This window comes from Artibeus jamaicensis, unplaced genomic scaffold, assembly GCF_021234435.1.
Source record: "Artibeus jamaicensis isolate MK-2021 breed Jamaican fruit bat unplaced genomic scaffold, CSHL_Jam_final scaffold_3222, whole genome shotgun sequence".
Taxonomy (NCBI): Eukaryota; Metazoa; Chordata; class Mammalia; order Chiroptera; family Phyllostomidae; genus Artibeus; species Artibeus jamaicensis.
In genome coordinates this window covers 1190077-1207658 of record NW_026522038.1, presented here as the reverse complement: position 1 = coordinate 1207658, position 17582 = coordinate 1190077, and the positions used below count along the sequence as shown (strand labels likewise).

Sequence of the window (17582 nt, the reverse complement as noted above, 5' to 3'; positions counted from 1 at the left end):
AAGTAAGAATCATATTTTTATGAATGTATGTATTCACTGTACTTATTAATATTTTATTTTTATTACAGTATTTTAAGTAATTATTTTAAAAATGCTTTCTCTCCTTTTTAATCCAAGCATATGTTAACTGATTTCAGAAAGAAAGGGAGAGAAACATCAATATGAGAAATGTAGATTGGTTATCTTCCATATGTACCCCTACCTGGGGAATCAGTCCTGCAACTTAGGTATGTGTTCTGTCTGAGGATGGACCCAAGTGTAGGGGACAACAAACCCAGCTGAGTCACCTGGCCAGGGTAAAATGCATTTTGATGTATTTATTGATTTTGAGAGAGAGAGAGACAGGCATCAATCAGTTGACTCCCATATTCACCCAGACTGGGGATAGAACCCACAATCTATGTATGTGCCCTGACTGGGAACTGCACCAGCAATCTTTTGGTGTACAGAACAATGTTCCAACCAAGCACCTGGCCGTGGACAAAATGTCTTCTTTTAATTAAAACAATTTCACTTAGGTTTTGCAAAGATCACAAGTGTGCTTTTTTGGACTTTCTGTAGAATTGCTACTCTTCTTGTTTTTACTTTTGTAGAGTAGTAACTATTTAATTTTCTTTGGAGTTTTAATTTCTAATTTAAAAAAAATCTTAACTGCTTTCAAGATTCTCTCACTCCAATTTATGAAAAATTGACCCTCATGTCTAACAACGAGAAGGTCATGTGATGAGTTTGAGAAGGTGAAGGAAGCCATTTGGACTGGGCCGAGAGAACACGAGGAAGTGGAGGTCATGCCTATGCACAATTGTTCCACAAGTATTTCAGAAAAGTTGGTGACTGGAATTTCATACGCTACTGAGGAAGAATTGGTGAGAAGGCGTTCCAGGAGCAATTTAACTCAACAATGGTACCATTATTAGATGCAAGGCATGGAGTCAGATCCTGAAAGGGGACTAAATCTTGAGCCCTAAAGGCTTGGCATGTTAAGAATCCAGGGTGAAATAGGGAACACGATAGGCTCAAAAACATAGGTACAGTACCAAGTGCCAATAGAGAAGTGAAAATGTTAGAAAAGGAAGGATAAATCACCTTTACTAGGGTTAAATGAGAAAGAACTTCACGGAGGGGATGCGAATTCATCGTTTTTGCTCTATAAATCAGTGTTAAAATTGAGTCTTCAAAAGAGGCCTAATCGTTGTCTTATTATGTTTTTTGTGTGCATTGTATGTTTGTGGCCCACACTGGGCAGCATCTAGAACAGTGTGTGGCACAGTGTAGTCACTCGATATTGTATCATTATAATAAAAATAATGATAGTACATATTGACTGGTTGAGTGAAGGAATGCATGTACGCATTAACAAATAGCAGTTAGCTCTTCAGGGCGGTGGACACTGTCTTGTTCATCTTTGAAGCCCAGCTCTCTTGGGCGTGCAGTATGCATTACTTGGGCAACTAGATGAGCGCATCGATTTCTCAGTTCCGAGTCTCCAGGGCCAGCGTGGCCCTAGCGGGGACCTAGATCCCAGCCCCCGGCAGGGAATGATGACTCCGGGCGGTAGGGGGCGCCGGCGCGGGACCGGGGAAGCTCTGCGCGGCCTGGCTACCACCCCTAGAGGAGCCGCACCGCCCGAGACGCCGTGCGGATGCTGCTCTCTCTGCTGCGCTCCGGCTGGGGCTGTCGCGCGGGCGCCCTCGTCGCCGCCCGCTTGAAGAGGCTACAGAGTGCAGGGCTCGCGCTGCGCAGCGCAATGGCCACGTACCGCACGGAGGAGCGCGGCCAGCCCCCCTCGCCCGGCTACCGCCTCTTCTTCCGTAAGTGGCTTGCGCCGCGCCGCGGAGGAAGGTCTAACCAGTGCTCCCCGCGCGGCCTCCCTCCCCCTTTTGGCCCCTCTGCGGTGGCCTCACGGTCCAGACCACCTGCCTGCAAGGGAGGGCCCGCGCCGAGCCACTGGGGCCGCCTGGGAGGTGAGCGGCGGCCCGCGTTCCCAAAGGCGGGGTGCAGAGACGCGGGGTGTTAGGCCAACCGCCCTTCCCGAGGCCCTCGGGCTGCCCTTCATTCTTGAGCCGAGACCCGGCCGCCTTCTCGGGTTCACGCAACTGTGTATTGAAACGAAAGGCGCGGAGCCCGCCCTCTCGCTGCGCGTAACGAAGCTCCTCCTCAATTGGAGAGGCAGGCAGAACTTCGGTGGTGTTTAGTCTCGCGGCTCTTTTCCGGAGGGGACTCTGATGATATTCTCCCAGAATGATGAATTTACACGCAGAAGTTTATACCTTGAATGAAGTCCACGATCAAGAGCCTCTTTGGCTCCAGGCTAGCCCCTCTCCCCTCCCCGTATTGAGCAGGCCCAAGCCCACAGGGTGAAGGACTCTCACGGCACTTAACTGGCCGACTAATAACGGGTAGGACCCAGGTCTCCGTTCTCTCCTTCTCTCCCCCTCTCCCCCTCTCCCCCTGTACCCCTCTCCTCCTCTCCTCCTCTCCTCCTCTCCTCCTCTTCCCCTCGGTACTTCACTGTGGAGTTACCTATAACCTGAGATTAGCGAGGTTGGTTGAGTTGCCTTCATGCTTCCCTGACTTCAGAGCCCCTGCTATTGGGGTGGGGAGTAGTTTCTTTATTTCTGTGAGGTCGGTCTTGCTCCATCCTCCATCTGTTAGGATTACCAGCTCTAAAGTTTCAGACCTAAACTCTAATCCTGAATTCCTCAGCTCTTATCTTTGACCTCGGATAAGTTTCTTAAATTTGCGAAACCTTGTTTTTTTTTTCTCATCCATAAACTAGAGCTGTAAGAATTACTTGGCACACTGTAGGTACAGTGATTAGTCACAGGGTCTAGAATATAATACCTGTAATCATTATTGACATCTGTAATTTTTTAAATGTTTGCACCTATCCTACCTGAGTTCAGGATTGAGGAGTATTTTATGGCAGACAAAATTAAGCTTGCCTAAAGTCTTGTGATTGTAATGCAACTGGTGCTAGAATTCCCATTGTCTTCAAAATTGGTTGCTTTTTCCCTCCATGCTGCATACATACTCTTTTTCATCCTTGTTTGGTCAAGACTGGTCTGGTGGACAGGACCCCCAACAAGAAGTCCCAAATTTCTGAGTGGGTTTTGTTCCAAAAGTTACAATGTGATGATTACTGGGAACCGTTTTTCATAGAAACAATGTTATAAAATGGCAGTTAGGTTTGTAAACAGATAAAAGCATCTGCAATGCATGATACCCATGAAGGTATTCTAGCTTTGGAATAAATACAATAATCAATAATAGACAAAAATAGTTCATAAATATTTAGGAAGTATGCTCAGCACTGTTAGGGGTGGCATTGAGGAGATTTAATTATAAGCCCTGTTCTTAAGATTCATAACATCAGTATAATTAGTCAAGGAGGGTATAATATTTTGTTTGAATGTTGAGGAAAAACTGTCCTGAGGAGTCTGGAGCATATGGCACAGGAGTCAATCACTGGTTTTGGAATGGGGAGTCCCAGGCCTTAATCCGGCTCTGCCATGAACTCTCACTTTGTGCTGCTTGCTGGGCATGTGGTTGCTTCATTTCTCATCTCACAGGGCCAATTTCTTTAGCTGTAAAATGAAGAAGTTTGATCTTCAAGGTCCTTCTCAGCAGTGACGATCTTAGAAGCTAGTGGATGAATAATAGATCCCTATTGAGGCAGGGCTCCACGGGGCATTTCTCAGGCTGTATTGTACGTTGGCCCCTCCCTGCGGCTTCTCCTTTAGCTAAAAGTATAATTCAGACTCATAATTTTTCTGTAACTAGAATGACACAAATATTACTTTTCACTCAGTTGGGACAGCAGAAAAGAAGAAAAAAAAGTTTTACTGAAGTAAATGGGCAAGAATCAGAAGAAAGGGGAGTGTGATTCTGGAGGGGGGCCAGGTGGTGAGAGAGTAATTGGAAGGTAGGTTGGGTTATACAATTTCTGAACTAAACGCCAGATGGCATCCTTGGCCCAGGACTGTCTGCTACTCTCTGGAAGGGGTAGGACAAAGTGAAAGGAAGCCCCATTAGGGTACGGGGCAAGGGGGAAGGCAATAAACAAATTGCTCTTTATAAAGATGGTCACATGTGGGATATTTTTCATTCTGGCAGTGCCTGCGTGCAGCGCTAGAGTGCAGTTCCATCTAACGTCAAAGAAAAACATGAGCACAGCAGTCGTTGGCTGAAAAGTGTTGTTCAGCATTACTAAACTGGAATCATTTTTCCACATTTCCAAATGTAGCTGAATATTAGTGCAGTGGGAATTAGACCGTTTTTGTGCTTAACGTCTGTGAATGGTTTCTTTGCTGCCATTCAGAAGGATCAGAATGATGGATGTAATACTACCCCCCCCTCTTTTAATTGGTGTTGGACTTAATAGAAACAGTTTTGAAGTAAGAAGACAAGATGACACAGGAGGGAGAGCATCCTGCTGGAGTCGTCAGGCCTCCTTGGTGCCAGCCCTGGCCCTGTTAGTAACTTTCTGTGTGGCCTGGGTGAGTCATTCAACCTTCCTGTGCTCCATTTTATTAAACCATGGAAAGAAGAGATTGGACTGGAGACGATCATTTTCCAAACTGTGCTTAGTTGAGCACAAGCATCCCACGGGATGTTACTAGGTTTTCTTTAAAAAAGGTCTTCATGGTGTAATAAATTAGCGGAACGCTTCCCATTTTATTGCCTTCTTGGAGAGTCATAAAGTGTCTTAATAAAGTTCTGGGAAGTTCTGATGTAAATTGTCCCAAACTTTTGAACCTTAGGGCCCTCGTTTCTCAGAACATTTGTTAACATCTTAGTGACTCTGTGAGTTTCATGGAGTTTAGTTTGAAAAGTGCTGAATGAGATGATTTTTGAAACTTCCCGAAGCAAGTGTGTTGTGGAGACAGAGTTCTAGACTAAAAGTTAAAACACTTAGGGTTCTGGCGTGTCTTGACTGTTTTGGTTATCTGAAGAATGGGGATGGCACTCATAAGTATACAGAATTGATGTGGCAGCTAAGTGAGACTGTGTATAATGATTACCAGTGTCACATATGGTAGGCACTTGATATGTGTTCTTTCTTTTCCCATTTGACTTTAAGACCTAAGACCAAAGTTTTTATTGTTACAGTCTGTCAAAGGTGAGAACAGTGGAATGTAAATAAAATTGAGTATTTGGAATCTATTCCAATTTATTAATTCACAGGTCTCAGAGTTTTTGGTTTGTACTGCCTGGCAGTCTTGAATTAATTGCGAAATCATAACGCACTTGTACATGTTTACATGAGACCAAGATTGCATGTCAATATTCCCTTTGGATAGCCTGTATATTTTTGCTGGTATTTTTCATTAATACCTTGAAAACTTACTATTTTGAGCTTTTCTCAAAGGTTGGGGAGATGCTGTGCTTTTCATAATTCGGATTTTTGTTACCACGGAAAAGGCAGCGGTTCACTCACTAAAACAGTGCCATGGGTGATTTATTAGTGTGGACATGAGTCATGTAGTTCTTTAAGAGTGAATTTGTTTTATCCTTTACAGTAAGCGTATGCTTATGTTGAAGTTACTATAGGTTTTCGTTTTTAGGTACATCATTTGAGTAGTAGGTGCAATCTGCCATTGAATGTACTATACATTTGGACCTAATAAATTTTCCTGTGAATAATCTACAAAACATGTGTTTCAGTGTTAAATAGATGAGTTCCTGTAACCTTATTTTTTTTAAAGTTGGCCCATATTATAGAAGTTGAATTGACACAATAGAACAAAATTGTTATTGTGTGAATATAAAAAATTATATTTCTTTGTTTTTTGTCATTACTAAAGTTTCCAGTAAAAATCTCTGTAAGTGGTTATAATATGCTACAGTATGTTGGTACTTGGCGTATGTAAAGTTGTTGTATGTATAAAGAAAATCAGACACAGTTTTCTTATTTTGTTTGATTTTCCCACTCGCTAATACGAATAAACTTTTCATTAACTTGCTTTTATGAAAGAAAATATCTAATATATAGGTAACTTAAAAATGATGGAATGAGATTTTATTTCAGCCCAGTTAAAGAGAGTTTTGACACTTTTATGTTTCTAAATAAAGTTTCATTGGAACACACCCATGCACATGTTTTTACTATCTTTGGTTGCTTTGCACTACAATAGCAGAGTTGCATGTTGATTGGTTTGGTAGAATTCATTATGTTATAGAGAAAATTGTACTTGAAAAACAAAAAAATGTTTAAAAAAAGAGAATTAATTAGGGATGCAGCCTGGTTTTTGACAAGAGTGCTACCTAGACCGGATGCCAGGATGCTGTGGTTGTTTATCTTATCTCCCTTCTAATAAGTACCCTATCAAAGCGATAGTAAGTAATAAAAAACACACCCCTAAAACAACAAATAAGAAGGAACCATCAGATGGAAAACAGATGGAGGTTTGGTTATTGATGAAGCGGCGTGGCGGAAGGCCGGCCGAGGCCTCTGCGCTGAGGGGCTGCAGTGCGGGGGGAAGGAGCGGCACTGATCTGCAGAACATCAGACTGTGGATATGTCGGTGTTACAGGAGAGGAGACGAGAGTGATGTGGAATAGCAGACAGAGGTTTACCGTGTCGGCCTGGGGCCGAGGGAAAAGGCTAGTTCCTCCCACAGAAAGTGAGGAAAGTGTTTGTGGAGGGTGGGGGGGTATCAGACACCTGGACCTGATGACGTCGCCGCCCAGCAGAGCCCTCTGCACTCTGGCACCTAGGAGATCCCCCAGGAAAAGCCCGTTCCTACCTGTCCACGCCCACCAGATGCTGGCCCTGCAAAAGGCCTCTCCCACATGTGTACACACCAGTTCTTCCAACCGGGTTTTTAGTCTCTTACTCTTAGATATAAACCAGAGAGTCAAGGATCACCTTCAGTCAGGCTTTCATCACTGCTGCTCTTCCAGACTGCTCTTATCAAGGCCACATGCTACCTCCGTGTGACAAATTTAATGATGACTTTTAAGACCTCATGTGACCTCAGTAGTACTTTTCACAGGCAATTGATCAATTTCTTATCCTTATTTTTGCGTCTGGGACAGCAACACTTTCTTAGTCCTGTATTTTGATGGCTTCCTTCAGCAGTGTCTCCTGCTGCACCCTTCTGTACTGTCACACTTTAGCCTTCGACATGCTCCAGGGCTCAGTCCTTAGCACCCTCCTGTCTCTGCTCCCTGGGGCAGGGGTTGGCAGACCTCTTCCCTGAAGAGTCAGACAATGGATAGACTGTGAGCGGCCCTGCAGTCTGGGTCACAGCCAGGGAACCCAGCTATTGTAGCGCAAAGCAACCAGAGGTAGTAAAAGCAGGGGCATGGCTGTGGTTCGACAAAACTTTACCTGCAAATATAAAACAGGCCGTTGGCTGTGTTTGGCCACAGTCACTGACTTTTGCCATTACTCCCGGTGGCTCCATCCAGTCTCAGCTTTAAATGCCATCTCAGCTTCCCAGACATTAAGCCCCAATCTCTTCTTGAACACAAAATTTACCCTTCCAGCTTTCCACTTGGTATTCCCACGTAAAGGTTTACAAAGCATCTCAATTGTACATCTAGTATGCACAATTCAGAAATCCTGACCCCCCGACCGGTTCTCACTTCTACAGTCGAAAACCTAGGAGACCTTCTTGTTGCCTCTTACTTTGACCCCACATCCAGTCTATTTGTCTCTTCCTTTAGCTCTGCTTTTAAACGTGTCCAGCAGACAATCAATCCCTCCACTTCCTCTCTGCCACTTTATCCATATCGTTATCACCCTGCACTTGGCTGGTGGCCTCCTGCTTCCTCCCTCCCCCCTGTAGTCTGCTTTCTACACAGAAGTCACCTTGATCCTTTTAACATGGAAGTCAGGTCATGTCCAGACCCAGCTCAAAACCCCAGTGCCTTTCCATTTCACTCAAAATAAAATTTAAATATTTACCGTAGTGTATAAGGTCCTGTGTGACCTAATATTGGGCTTCCTGTCTGCATGCATCCCTCGCTGCTCTTCCTTTTGATCGTGTCTTCCAGTCTTCCTGGCCTCCTTGCTGGTTCTCAAACGTGCTGCACATATTCCTGCCTCAGCACCTCTGTGCTTGCTGTGTGCCTGCCATGGACCTCCCTAGGTGTCCGCTTGACCCCCTTCCCACTTCATCCAGCTCTGCGCCAAGTGTTTCCCACCAGAGAGCTCTTTCAAGGCCTTTCTTTCGATATGAAATAGTATCCCCATCCATTATTCACTCTTTTCTTGCCCTGATTAGTTTTCCTTTATGGTGCTTATTGTACCTTATGTAGTAAAAACATATTCACTTCATTGCTTCTGTGTATCCTTTCCTCGTGAACATAAGTTCCTTAAGAGCAAGGGGTTTGTATACTTCGTACCCGAGACAGTGTTTGGTGTAGTATTTGTGTTCTGTGAATATTTACTGCATGAACAATTTATGGAGACCTTATAAATCAAATGGGAAAAAAGAAAATAGAAAGGAGAGAATTTGAAGTTGAAGAAATTAAAGTACGGTTGTTAAGACAGGGAACTTCATAGAAGTTTTAGTGGGTTGAATATATTCTGTTGTTTGAAGCCACAAAGTTGGTAGTAATTTGTTATGGGAGCCTCAGAAAATTAATACAGAAAAGTGAGAATACAAAGTAAAGAAGCCTACCAGAAAGTTTGAGCGCAGTGTCGGGGGAAAAAAGAGGTAGACAGAAGAGGCACAGACACTCAATCTAGGAAGTCCAACATTTGACTGATAAGAGTTCCAGAAGGAAGGAACCAAAAAATGCAGAGGAAGTTATCAAAGGAACAATGAAAGAGATCTAAGAATTTAGGAACTCAAGTGTTCTAAGTCCCAGACACATAATTGGGAATCTCAGAAACCTGAGACTAGAAGAGGGCCCTGAAAGTCCTGGGCAGGGGCAGGGAGGGAGGGAGGGAGAACAGGAGCTGGTATCTGACTTGGCAGCAGCACTGGATGCTTGATGACTGGAGTAATGTCTTCAAGGTTCCGAGAGAAAATAATGTTCCCCCTAGAATTCTCTACCCGGACAACCATTGACTGGGGGTGAAGATCGAATGAAGACTTTGGACGTTTACCTCACTTGCAACCTTTCTTACAGAATACAAGTTAGGGACACGCTTCTGTAAAACAAGTAAGCGAATCAAAGATGATGAATGCATGGGGTCCAGAAACAGTAGATCATAGCTGGAGACCAAAGAAGAAAAGTCTTAGCATGCCAAGCAGGCTTTCAGCCCAGACTGCAGCAGGAGGGCAGCTTTCCAAAGGGAGAATTCCATAGTTTTAATGGTGGCCGTGAGGCATTAAAACAATTTATAGATATGATTATGACTCACAATGGGAGAAAGATAATTAGAAGCACAAGTCAAAACAGAAGCTGAACAAGAAAGGGCATTTAATTGTAACATTCTACTCAGCTGAAAATCAGCGCATGGACAGTGCTTCTCAAACTTTCCCGAGTGGAAGAATTATTTGAGTGTGCTAGAAAATAGAAACATCCAGACTCTTCTTCCTAAGTTTCTGATTCACTAGTATGAATGAAATCAGGGTCCAGAGATCTGTTTAACAGACACTTCAGGATTTTCTTATCCTTAGAAAAATTTTGGAAATACAGGTGACCCTTGAACAACATTGGGGTCAGGGGGGCCAACCCTCTGCATAATCAAAAATCCATGTATAACTATCAACTCCCCTAAAACTCTACTGATAGCCTTACAAATAACATAAACCATAGACTAACACATATGTATGTTGTATGTATTACATATTGTATCCTTATAATTAAGTAAGCTAGAGAAAAGAAAAGGCCACTAAGAAAATCATAAGGAAAATACATTTACAGTATTTATTGAAAAAAACCCTGTATATAAGTGGACCCGCTCAGTTCAAAGCCATGTTGTTCAAGAATTAACTTTGTACTAACAGGAAGAGCGTAGACAATTCCCTGTTAGGTTATAGACCATTTTTATTGGCCTCGAAATGGAAGTATAAAAGTGCAGGAGTCAAAAGTTAGGAATGAGAAGAATGAGGAAAGGGGTAAAAAACTGATTAGTAGAGTCAAATATTGCATCTGTTGGGTGGAACAGAGAACAAAGAGCGATAAAGTATCCGGATGAGCCAATAGAGAATTTAGGAGGAGTAGTTGGGGTCAAGTGAACTTACCTCCCAGAATTGGAATCGGAAGATAATTTCTAAGTACGTTAGAGAGAGAGATGAAGATGACCACCAGGCCCAGATAAACGGAAGCGGTGAAGCGGGGTGCTCTGGTGGAGAGATACTGGGGAGAGGTGGGTCTCTGCCTTTCTTTAACCACGTTCATGCATTCTTTTGTCTAAACAACTACAAAATAGATATGTGGAAAAGTAAATCGGCCACAACTTGGTTTCAGCTCTAAAGAAACGACTCGTCAGAGCTTTAGGTAATGAAGCTCTAACCTAAGATTTGTCGCTGATTTACTCCGAGCCTCTAAAACAGCCTGTGTCTAAAGTGAGCTGCAGCTGTTCCCTTCACAGAGTGCCGAGCATCGCTGCTCAGTCCATTTCTGCCTCTGGCTCACGTGTGTAATATGGATGACCCTTTCATTTGATAGAGGATCAGGATGGATAGTGCATATCTTTAAATCCACATTTTAGAGAATCTTAATACTTTAAATGGAGAGTAATAGCATACTAATAGCACTGGCCCCAGAAAACGTTTACTGGAAGACTCTCATTCTTCTTTTGTGCATTAGGTCAGTGATTAGCTCTCTAATTGTGCCAAGAGGATTCTTTTCTTTTTTTTTTAATCTTCATCTGAGGACATGCTTATTGATTTTAGAGTGAGGGGAGGGAGGGAGGGAGGGAGGGATAGAGGAAGAGAAACATCGATGTGAGAAACACCCATTGGTTGCCTCTCCTAAGTGCCTAACTGGGGGCCATTCTCATACATGCCCAGACTGGGAATGAACCTGCAACTAGGGTTCAACAATGAACATAACCTTGGCATGTGCCCTGACTGGGAATTGAACTGGTGACCTTTTGGTTTATAGGATGGTGCTCCAACCAACTGAGCCACATCAGCCAGGGGAAGGACTCCTTTTTCTTTAAGTTTGCTGGATGATGTGCTCCCTTTGATGGAGTCCACGCCCTGTCTTAGCTATGAGTACAGCTCTGCTTCAGCACTTTTCTATCCCAGCACCTAGGACATTTCCTTTCACTGGACTCAATTGTACATTACTTAATTGAAGAACATAGGAAAATTAAGTTTCCAAGAAATCGATTGACTCTAAATAAGCTCAGAAACTAAAACTCAGGCTCTTGGTGTCTGTATTCATTGCTGCTGAGATCTAAGGCCGTATTTTAATTTAATTATCTAGAACTGTTTTTTATTATTGCATTTTTATTTATACTATTTGGCGACCCCAAATATATGGTTATCTGAGTGAGACCATTCACTCATTTATACTCTTTTTACCTTCCAAAATGGCAGTTAGAAAACCATTTAAACATCTATTGTCATTACCTTAGTGTTTAAATGGAATACTATTTAGATCCCAATTTAAAGGGCAGTTCTCACAGGCCTTTAACTTCTATAATCACAGCTTAGTCTAGGCCTGTTTTCCTCAGCCTTGTGTAAGGTGCACTCAGCTTGTGCCCTAAAAGTTTGTTGGGGCTTGTTTCTGGTCAACAGGGACATTGAGCTTTAGGGAAATGTAACACCAGATTCATGTACTAGAGGTTCATTTACTCTCTAGTACAAGGGCGGCTCAGCTGTTCTGTCAGGTTTCCTAGACTGCCTTGATTTTCGTAGTGAATCTACCTGGTTTGTGCAGCTTCCTGAATCCTTAGAGCCGAGATTCTTGTTAATTTCCATCACGGTGTAGATCCCAAATGGAACAACTGGAGTAATCTGCTAAAGCAAGTATTTTCGGCCTATTTCATCTCAGGGCACCGGTAAACTCATTGTTAAAATCCTGCAGTGCACCAAAAAATATATTATTTTGCCCATCTGACTCCCTCAAAATAAGTATAATTTTGATGCACTCATACCTGACAGCTATTGTTGTATTGACTATTGTCATTTCTTAATTTGACAGTCTTAATGTAAGGGAAAAGAGGTCAGTCAGTGCCCCTGACTAAATTTTCAGCTATTGCATGTTTTAAAAATTATTGCAGCACACATGCAGTGCTTAAGGATTGTATTTTTTATTCAGAATTCTACCTTATCTTCGAGACTTAAAGCAGAGAAAAGAATTACAGATCAATGATCATCGTTTGAAACCAGAGCTTCTGCCATTATACCTTCATACATGTATTTTCTTGGTCCCCCTTTTATTTTATTTTTTTGCTCCATATTTATTTTTTAAATTACAGACAGTAAAATTTATTAATATCTGTGAACAGCTCTAGTTTTGATAGAAGTATGTTCATCTAAACACCATCACAGTCAACATACAGAAAAATCCATCACTCCAAACAGTTTCCTTGTGGTCCCCCTAAAGCAGGGGCACCAGACTTTTCACCTGGTCCCGCATCAGCTGGGCAGTTGCCTTCCAAGGGCTGAATGTACATTTAGGACTGTCTAAATGTAACTACTCCTTAACAGTTAAGCGAGAGCTGGGTAGAAACAAGGTGCCTGGTCCGATGGAACAAGGTGCCTGGTCCGATAAAACAAGGTGAGGGACGGATTTGGCCCACGGGCCTTGTGTTTGCCACCTGTGCTTTAAAGAGTCAGTTCCACCCTGTGGCCTTAACACGTCACAACCACTGATCTGCTCTTTATCCCTATAGTGTTGCATTTTCCAGGATGTCATCTACATGTAATTGAGTCTGACGCTTGGTGTAATGCATTTCAGATTCATCCATTCTGTTGTGCGTATCAGTATTTTATTCCTTTTTACTGAGGACATCTATTAGTGAGTAGAACACCATTGTACTGGCTATAACTGAGTTTGTTTGTTTATTTGCCAGTTGGGCATTTGGGTTGTTTTCAGTTTTTGATGATTTTGAATAAAGCTGCTATAAAGACCCAGAGATTTTGGGGTGAAAACAGTTTTCATTTCTCTTGGTTAAGTTCTTAATAAAAGAACTTCTGGGTCATATGTTTATCAGGAATTGCCAAACTTTTCCAAAGCGGCTCTACCATTTTCAGTTCTCACCATTTTACTTTAATGGAAAGTATGTAAAAGTGATTTAAGTATCTTACTTATTTATAGATATGTAAATGATCATGCCACAAATAGATGTTTCTTGTGTTCTCGTGTTGCTCATAGGTGACTTTAAAATCAGGCAAAAAGAATTTGAAATCTGACGATGTTTGAAAAATAGTTTTTTTTTCTTAGATGCATCCTTTTTAACTGATGAAGAGCTTTATAGATCACAGCCAGAGTTTCATAGAGTTTGACACCTGTGCTCCTCTCATCAGTCCTCTGCTTTGTGCTTAGGTCCCTCCTTCGGAGGTTACCTTGGTGCTGGGGTGTAAGAAGAAGCATCAGACTAACAGTTTGGAGGGGAAAATAAAATAGTAATAGTGAAGTTGTGAGTGCGTGACACACAGAGTTTATTTTTGTGTTATTATCTGTTCTTGAGTTTTTCCATACAAACAACTGTAAACTTCCTTTTGCCCACCCTGTTTTTATCAAACACCTACTAATTGCTGCCTACTTCTCTGGATGGTGGGGATCCAGCAGAGAGCTGACTAAAGCAACAAAACCTCCTGCTTTTAGGAACCTGGTCTAGTGGTACATGCTAAGGCAAATGATGCAGCAGAGAGGAGGAAATAAAATCTTGGTGCAGCAAGAGCCATTAAGTTATTATATGCTTCTGATTTTAGTGGGCTGAAGCCAGAGCTTGTTTGTTTTTTTTTGAACAACTATTATTTCTGAATAATTTTAGGTTTGGCAAAGTTGCAAAGATAGTACAGAACTCGAACATATCCCTTACAATTTCCCCCTAATGTAGCATCGTTCATTGCCACTGTGCACTTGTTAAAACTAAGAACATTGGTGCACACTATTAACTGATGTCTAGGCTTATTTGATGTCACTAGTTTTTGTACTGATGGCATTTTTCTGTTCCAGGATCCAATTCAGGATTCCACACTGTGTTTACTCATTATATTTCCTTGGTCTCCTCCAGTCTGATCATTTGTCAGTGTTTTCTTTTTTTTTTAATGACCTTGTGATTTATAAAACAGTGCTAGTTAGGTATGTTGTAGAATTTCCCTCAGTTTGCATTTGTCTGATTTCTTTTTTTTTTTTTAAGATTTTATTTATTTATCTTTAGAGGGGAAGGGAAGGAGAGAGGGAGAGAAACATCAATGTATGGTTGCCTTTCACGCATCCCCTGCTGGGAACTGGCCTGCAGGGAACCTGTCTGCAACCCTGGTATGTGCCCTGACTGGGAATTGAACCGAGATTGTTTGGTTAGCAGGCCTGCGCTCAATCCACTGAGCTACACCAGCCAGGGCCTGATGAATTTCTTATGATGACACTAAGGTTAGGGATTTTGGGGAAGATCACAACAGAAGCGAAGTACACTTCTCACCCCAGCATATCAGGAGGCACATGCTGTCAACATGACTGATCACTGGTGGTGTTAACCTTGGTCACTTGGTTAAGGCCACTGTTTGTCAGGTTTCTCCACTGTAACGTTTTTTTCCTTTTCCATATTCTATTCCAGGGGTGTCAAACTCATTTGCACCGGGGGCCGCATTAGCCTTGCAGTTACCTTCAAAGGGCTAAATGTAATTTTTGGACTGTATAAATGTAACTGCCTCTTAACAGTTAAGCGAGAGCTCGGCACTGCTGCCAGGTGCAAACAAGGTGCTGGGTTGGATAAAACAAGGTGGAGGAATGGATTCGGCCCATAGGCCTTGTGTTTGCCACCTGTGCTCCATTCTTTGGAAGTCAGTCATTGAGTTCAGTCACACTGGGGCCAGCGGGGAGGGGCAGGGCTAGCTTCACTTTCCAGAGAGGGGGGCATCTGCATCTATTGTTTGGACTTTTTCTGTAAAGATTTGTCTCTTCTGATTTATTTAGATAAATTTATTTGCATTAGTGTGGATTTATGTATATTTCCTTTCTGCATTGGTTTCTAATGCAATGCTCCATTATTTTATTTTGTTGCTCAGATTGTTCAACTTTGGCCTTTGGGAGCTCTTTCAGGTGGGCTTCCGTTTATTTCTGGTTGCCTCTGACCTTTTGAGCACTTGGTTGATGTCTGGTAGCACAGGATGCTTCAGGCTTCTCTCGTGTGCTCTTTGCCCAGCCTCAGAATTAGCCCCCTCTTTGGGAAGCCCTAGTTCTTCTTTACTGGAGAGTAGCACTTGGAAACCAAGAGTTGGTTGCTGGGTGTACTCATTGATGTTGGGAAGTCAGCCAGTCCTTGTTCTATTTTGTTAAAAGATTTCTAAAGTCCGAATTTAAAAATTATGCCGCAGAAGTAGTTGGAAATTATAAAGTGAAAAATTTCTATGGCTATATTAAGTCCAGCTTTTTGAAACAAATACATTTCAATAAAAATGCCTATTGTGTTATTGTGTTTTATTTAAATAATATATACTTCTAAAAGTATTTAAAATACACATTTCAATATGTAATGAAGATGATTTCTGGTATTAAAGCTTTTTTTCCCCTTAAATTTAACTTTAGCGTCATTATCACTTTGAGTGGATATGAATTGTTTGTTTTCTATTTGGGCAGGACCTTTAGACCTTTGTTCATATGCATTATAGGCAGAAATTTGGAGTTTTGTTGTTCAGTTTCTCATAAGGACATTGACATCAATTTTAATCCAATTCACTTAGTAAAGACTCTTTTCAAAATGAGATATTTCATATTTGAGGGTTTGATTTATTTCAGACATTTTCTGCTTTGGATGTTTGAGCCATAGGGATAAGTAATGATTTTAGCAATCTAAATATGCTTTATTTAGTATGTACTTTTTTTGCGTGATTATACTGGAACTTATTTTAAACAATGGATTAAACTTTAAAATTGGGAGTTAAAGTTAATTTTGAAAATACTTTTAAAACCTTTCTGAAGTTCAAGTAGGTAAAGGTATTTTTGCTCTAAAGAATGGGATAGTTCATTGCTTTAATTGTTTGTTTTCTTTTCCTTTCCAGAGAATGAAGCTGGTCACTATATTTCTCCCTTTCATGATATTCCTCTGAAGGTGGACTCTACACAGGTATTGTTTTAACTTGTTTGGGGGAAGAAAATGCGAACTTCTAGTATCACCATAAAATGCTTTCTGGAAGCATTTTAAAAGGAAAGAATATGGTCACTAGTCAAGAAGGATAATGGGTTATTGTAATAGGATTGTAAACCTCCCTCATGAATTAGAATTTGTGTGAGAATAGGATTCTTTCTGGAAGACTTTGAGAATGGGTGTTAGTGTACCATAAAGCTGAGAACCGGTGGGAAACAAAGATTTATGGTTAAGAATTTAACAGGTTAACAATAGGCTTATTTTTAATAATAATAATAAGATAGTTAACATTTGTGGCTTTTTTTTCCTGTTTGCTAGCCACCATGTGAACATATGATATTTTATTTAATCCTTATGAGTTAACTATCATCTGCAAGGACGTAGATGCTGGAAAGTAAAGTTGGAGAAGTGGTAGTCTTTGAATAGTTGTCTGAGAACCTAAAATTGCTTTGCAGATAAGAGCGAGGGAAGCTTGTAAGTCAAGTAGGACTGGGAGACCTGCCGCTGAACGTGGACGCCAGAGGAGCTCCGAATCCTGGGAGCGTCTGTCCAGCTGGCGAGGTGGCATGACTGGCAGTGGGTGTTAGTTATCCTCACTAAGTTGGAAATTCTTTCCTTAAAATTCAAGTAGATAATTGGTTTATTTCATTACCAAATTTACTAAGGGGCACAGCTCTTAAGTAAATAAACAGGACCACATTCCAGGTCGAGATCCTGTGGGGCTGGGTTTTCTACATCAGCGCAGGGCAGAGGCTGAAGAAGAAGTGGGGACCTGCTGCAGATGCGAGAGTAGCCTGACCTTGGCGTTAGCTTGGAGGCTGAATATAAGGTATCATGCTAAGGCTGTGGAATGCTGAAGTGCAATTTGTTCTGCGCTTTAGCCCTTCAAAGGACTGGACTGTCTGTCATGGCAGTAAGGAGAATAATGGCAGAGATTTATTGCTTGCTCATAGTGCTTAGCAAAGCACTGTGCTCAGTGCTTGCCTTGCATTGTCTCAGTAAGGCGAGGGCTACTATTACCCTTATATTGTTAATGAGGTTAAGTGCCTTGCCCACGGTCATAAATCTAGTCTGATGCTAAGGTGGGACTTGAACTTAGGACCTTTAACTCCATACCTTGTACTCCTAACTGCCCTTGTGTGATCCTTCCAGCTCATTACTTCTAAGAAGTGTTCAGCTTCCGAATAAAGGGTCATGTAATCTGGAGAAAGGAACCAAAGAGAGGGCAGAAGTAATTTCAGTACTGGGTGGGTCTCTGTAGTGTATGAGTATATACATGTCTGTGTGTCCACCCACATGTCCTTGTGTCCATATGTTGTGTTTTGTTTAGGGCGGTGAACTCTCCGACCTAAATATCTCATGTTTATCAACACCTCTCCTTGCTTTTGGACAAAAATGCATACCTTCA

General features: G+C 41.9%; 1 protein-coding gene across 3 annotated transcripts in view; it reads left to right on the top strand.

Moving 5' to 3' along the window:
• Positions 1-1583: 1583 nt before the first annotated feature.
• The window catches only part of PPA2 (inorganic pyrophosphatase 2), an 80298-nt gene continuing 64299 nt past the window's right edge, over positions 1584-17582 (top strand). For 2 of the 3 annotated variants that reach the window (XM_053657046.1, XM_037154454.2), the window contains exons 1-2: positions 1585-1811; positions 16089-16153. In XM_053657046.1, the coding sequence (XP_053513021.1) occupies positions 1643-1811; positions 16089-16153 (234 nt within the window). In that variant the 5' untranslated portion in view covers positions 1585-1642. Of the gene's footprint in view, positions 1812-16088; positions 16154-17582 lie in introns of all 3 variants that reach the window. The other variant, XM_053657047.1, reaches the window with a different exon arrangement.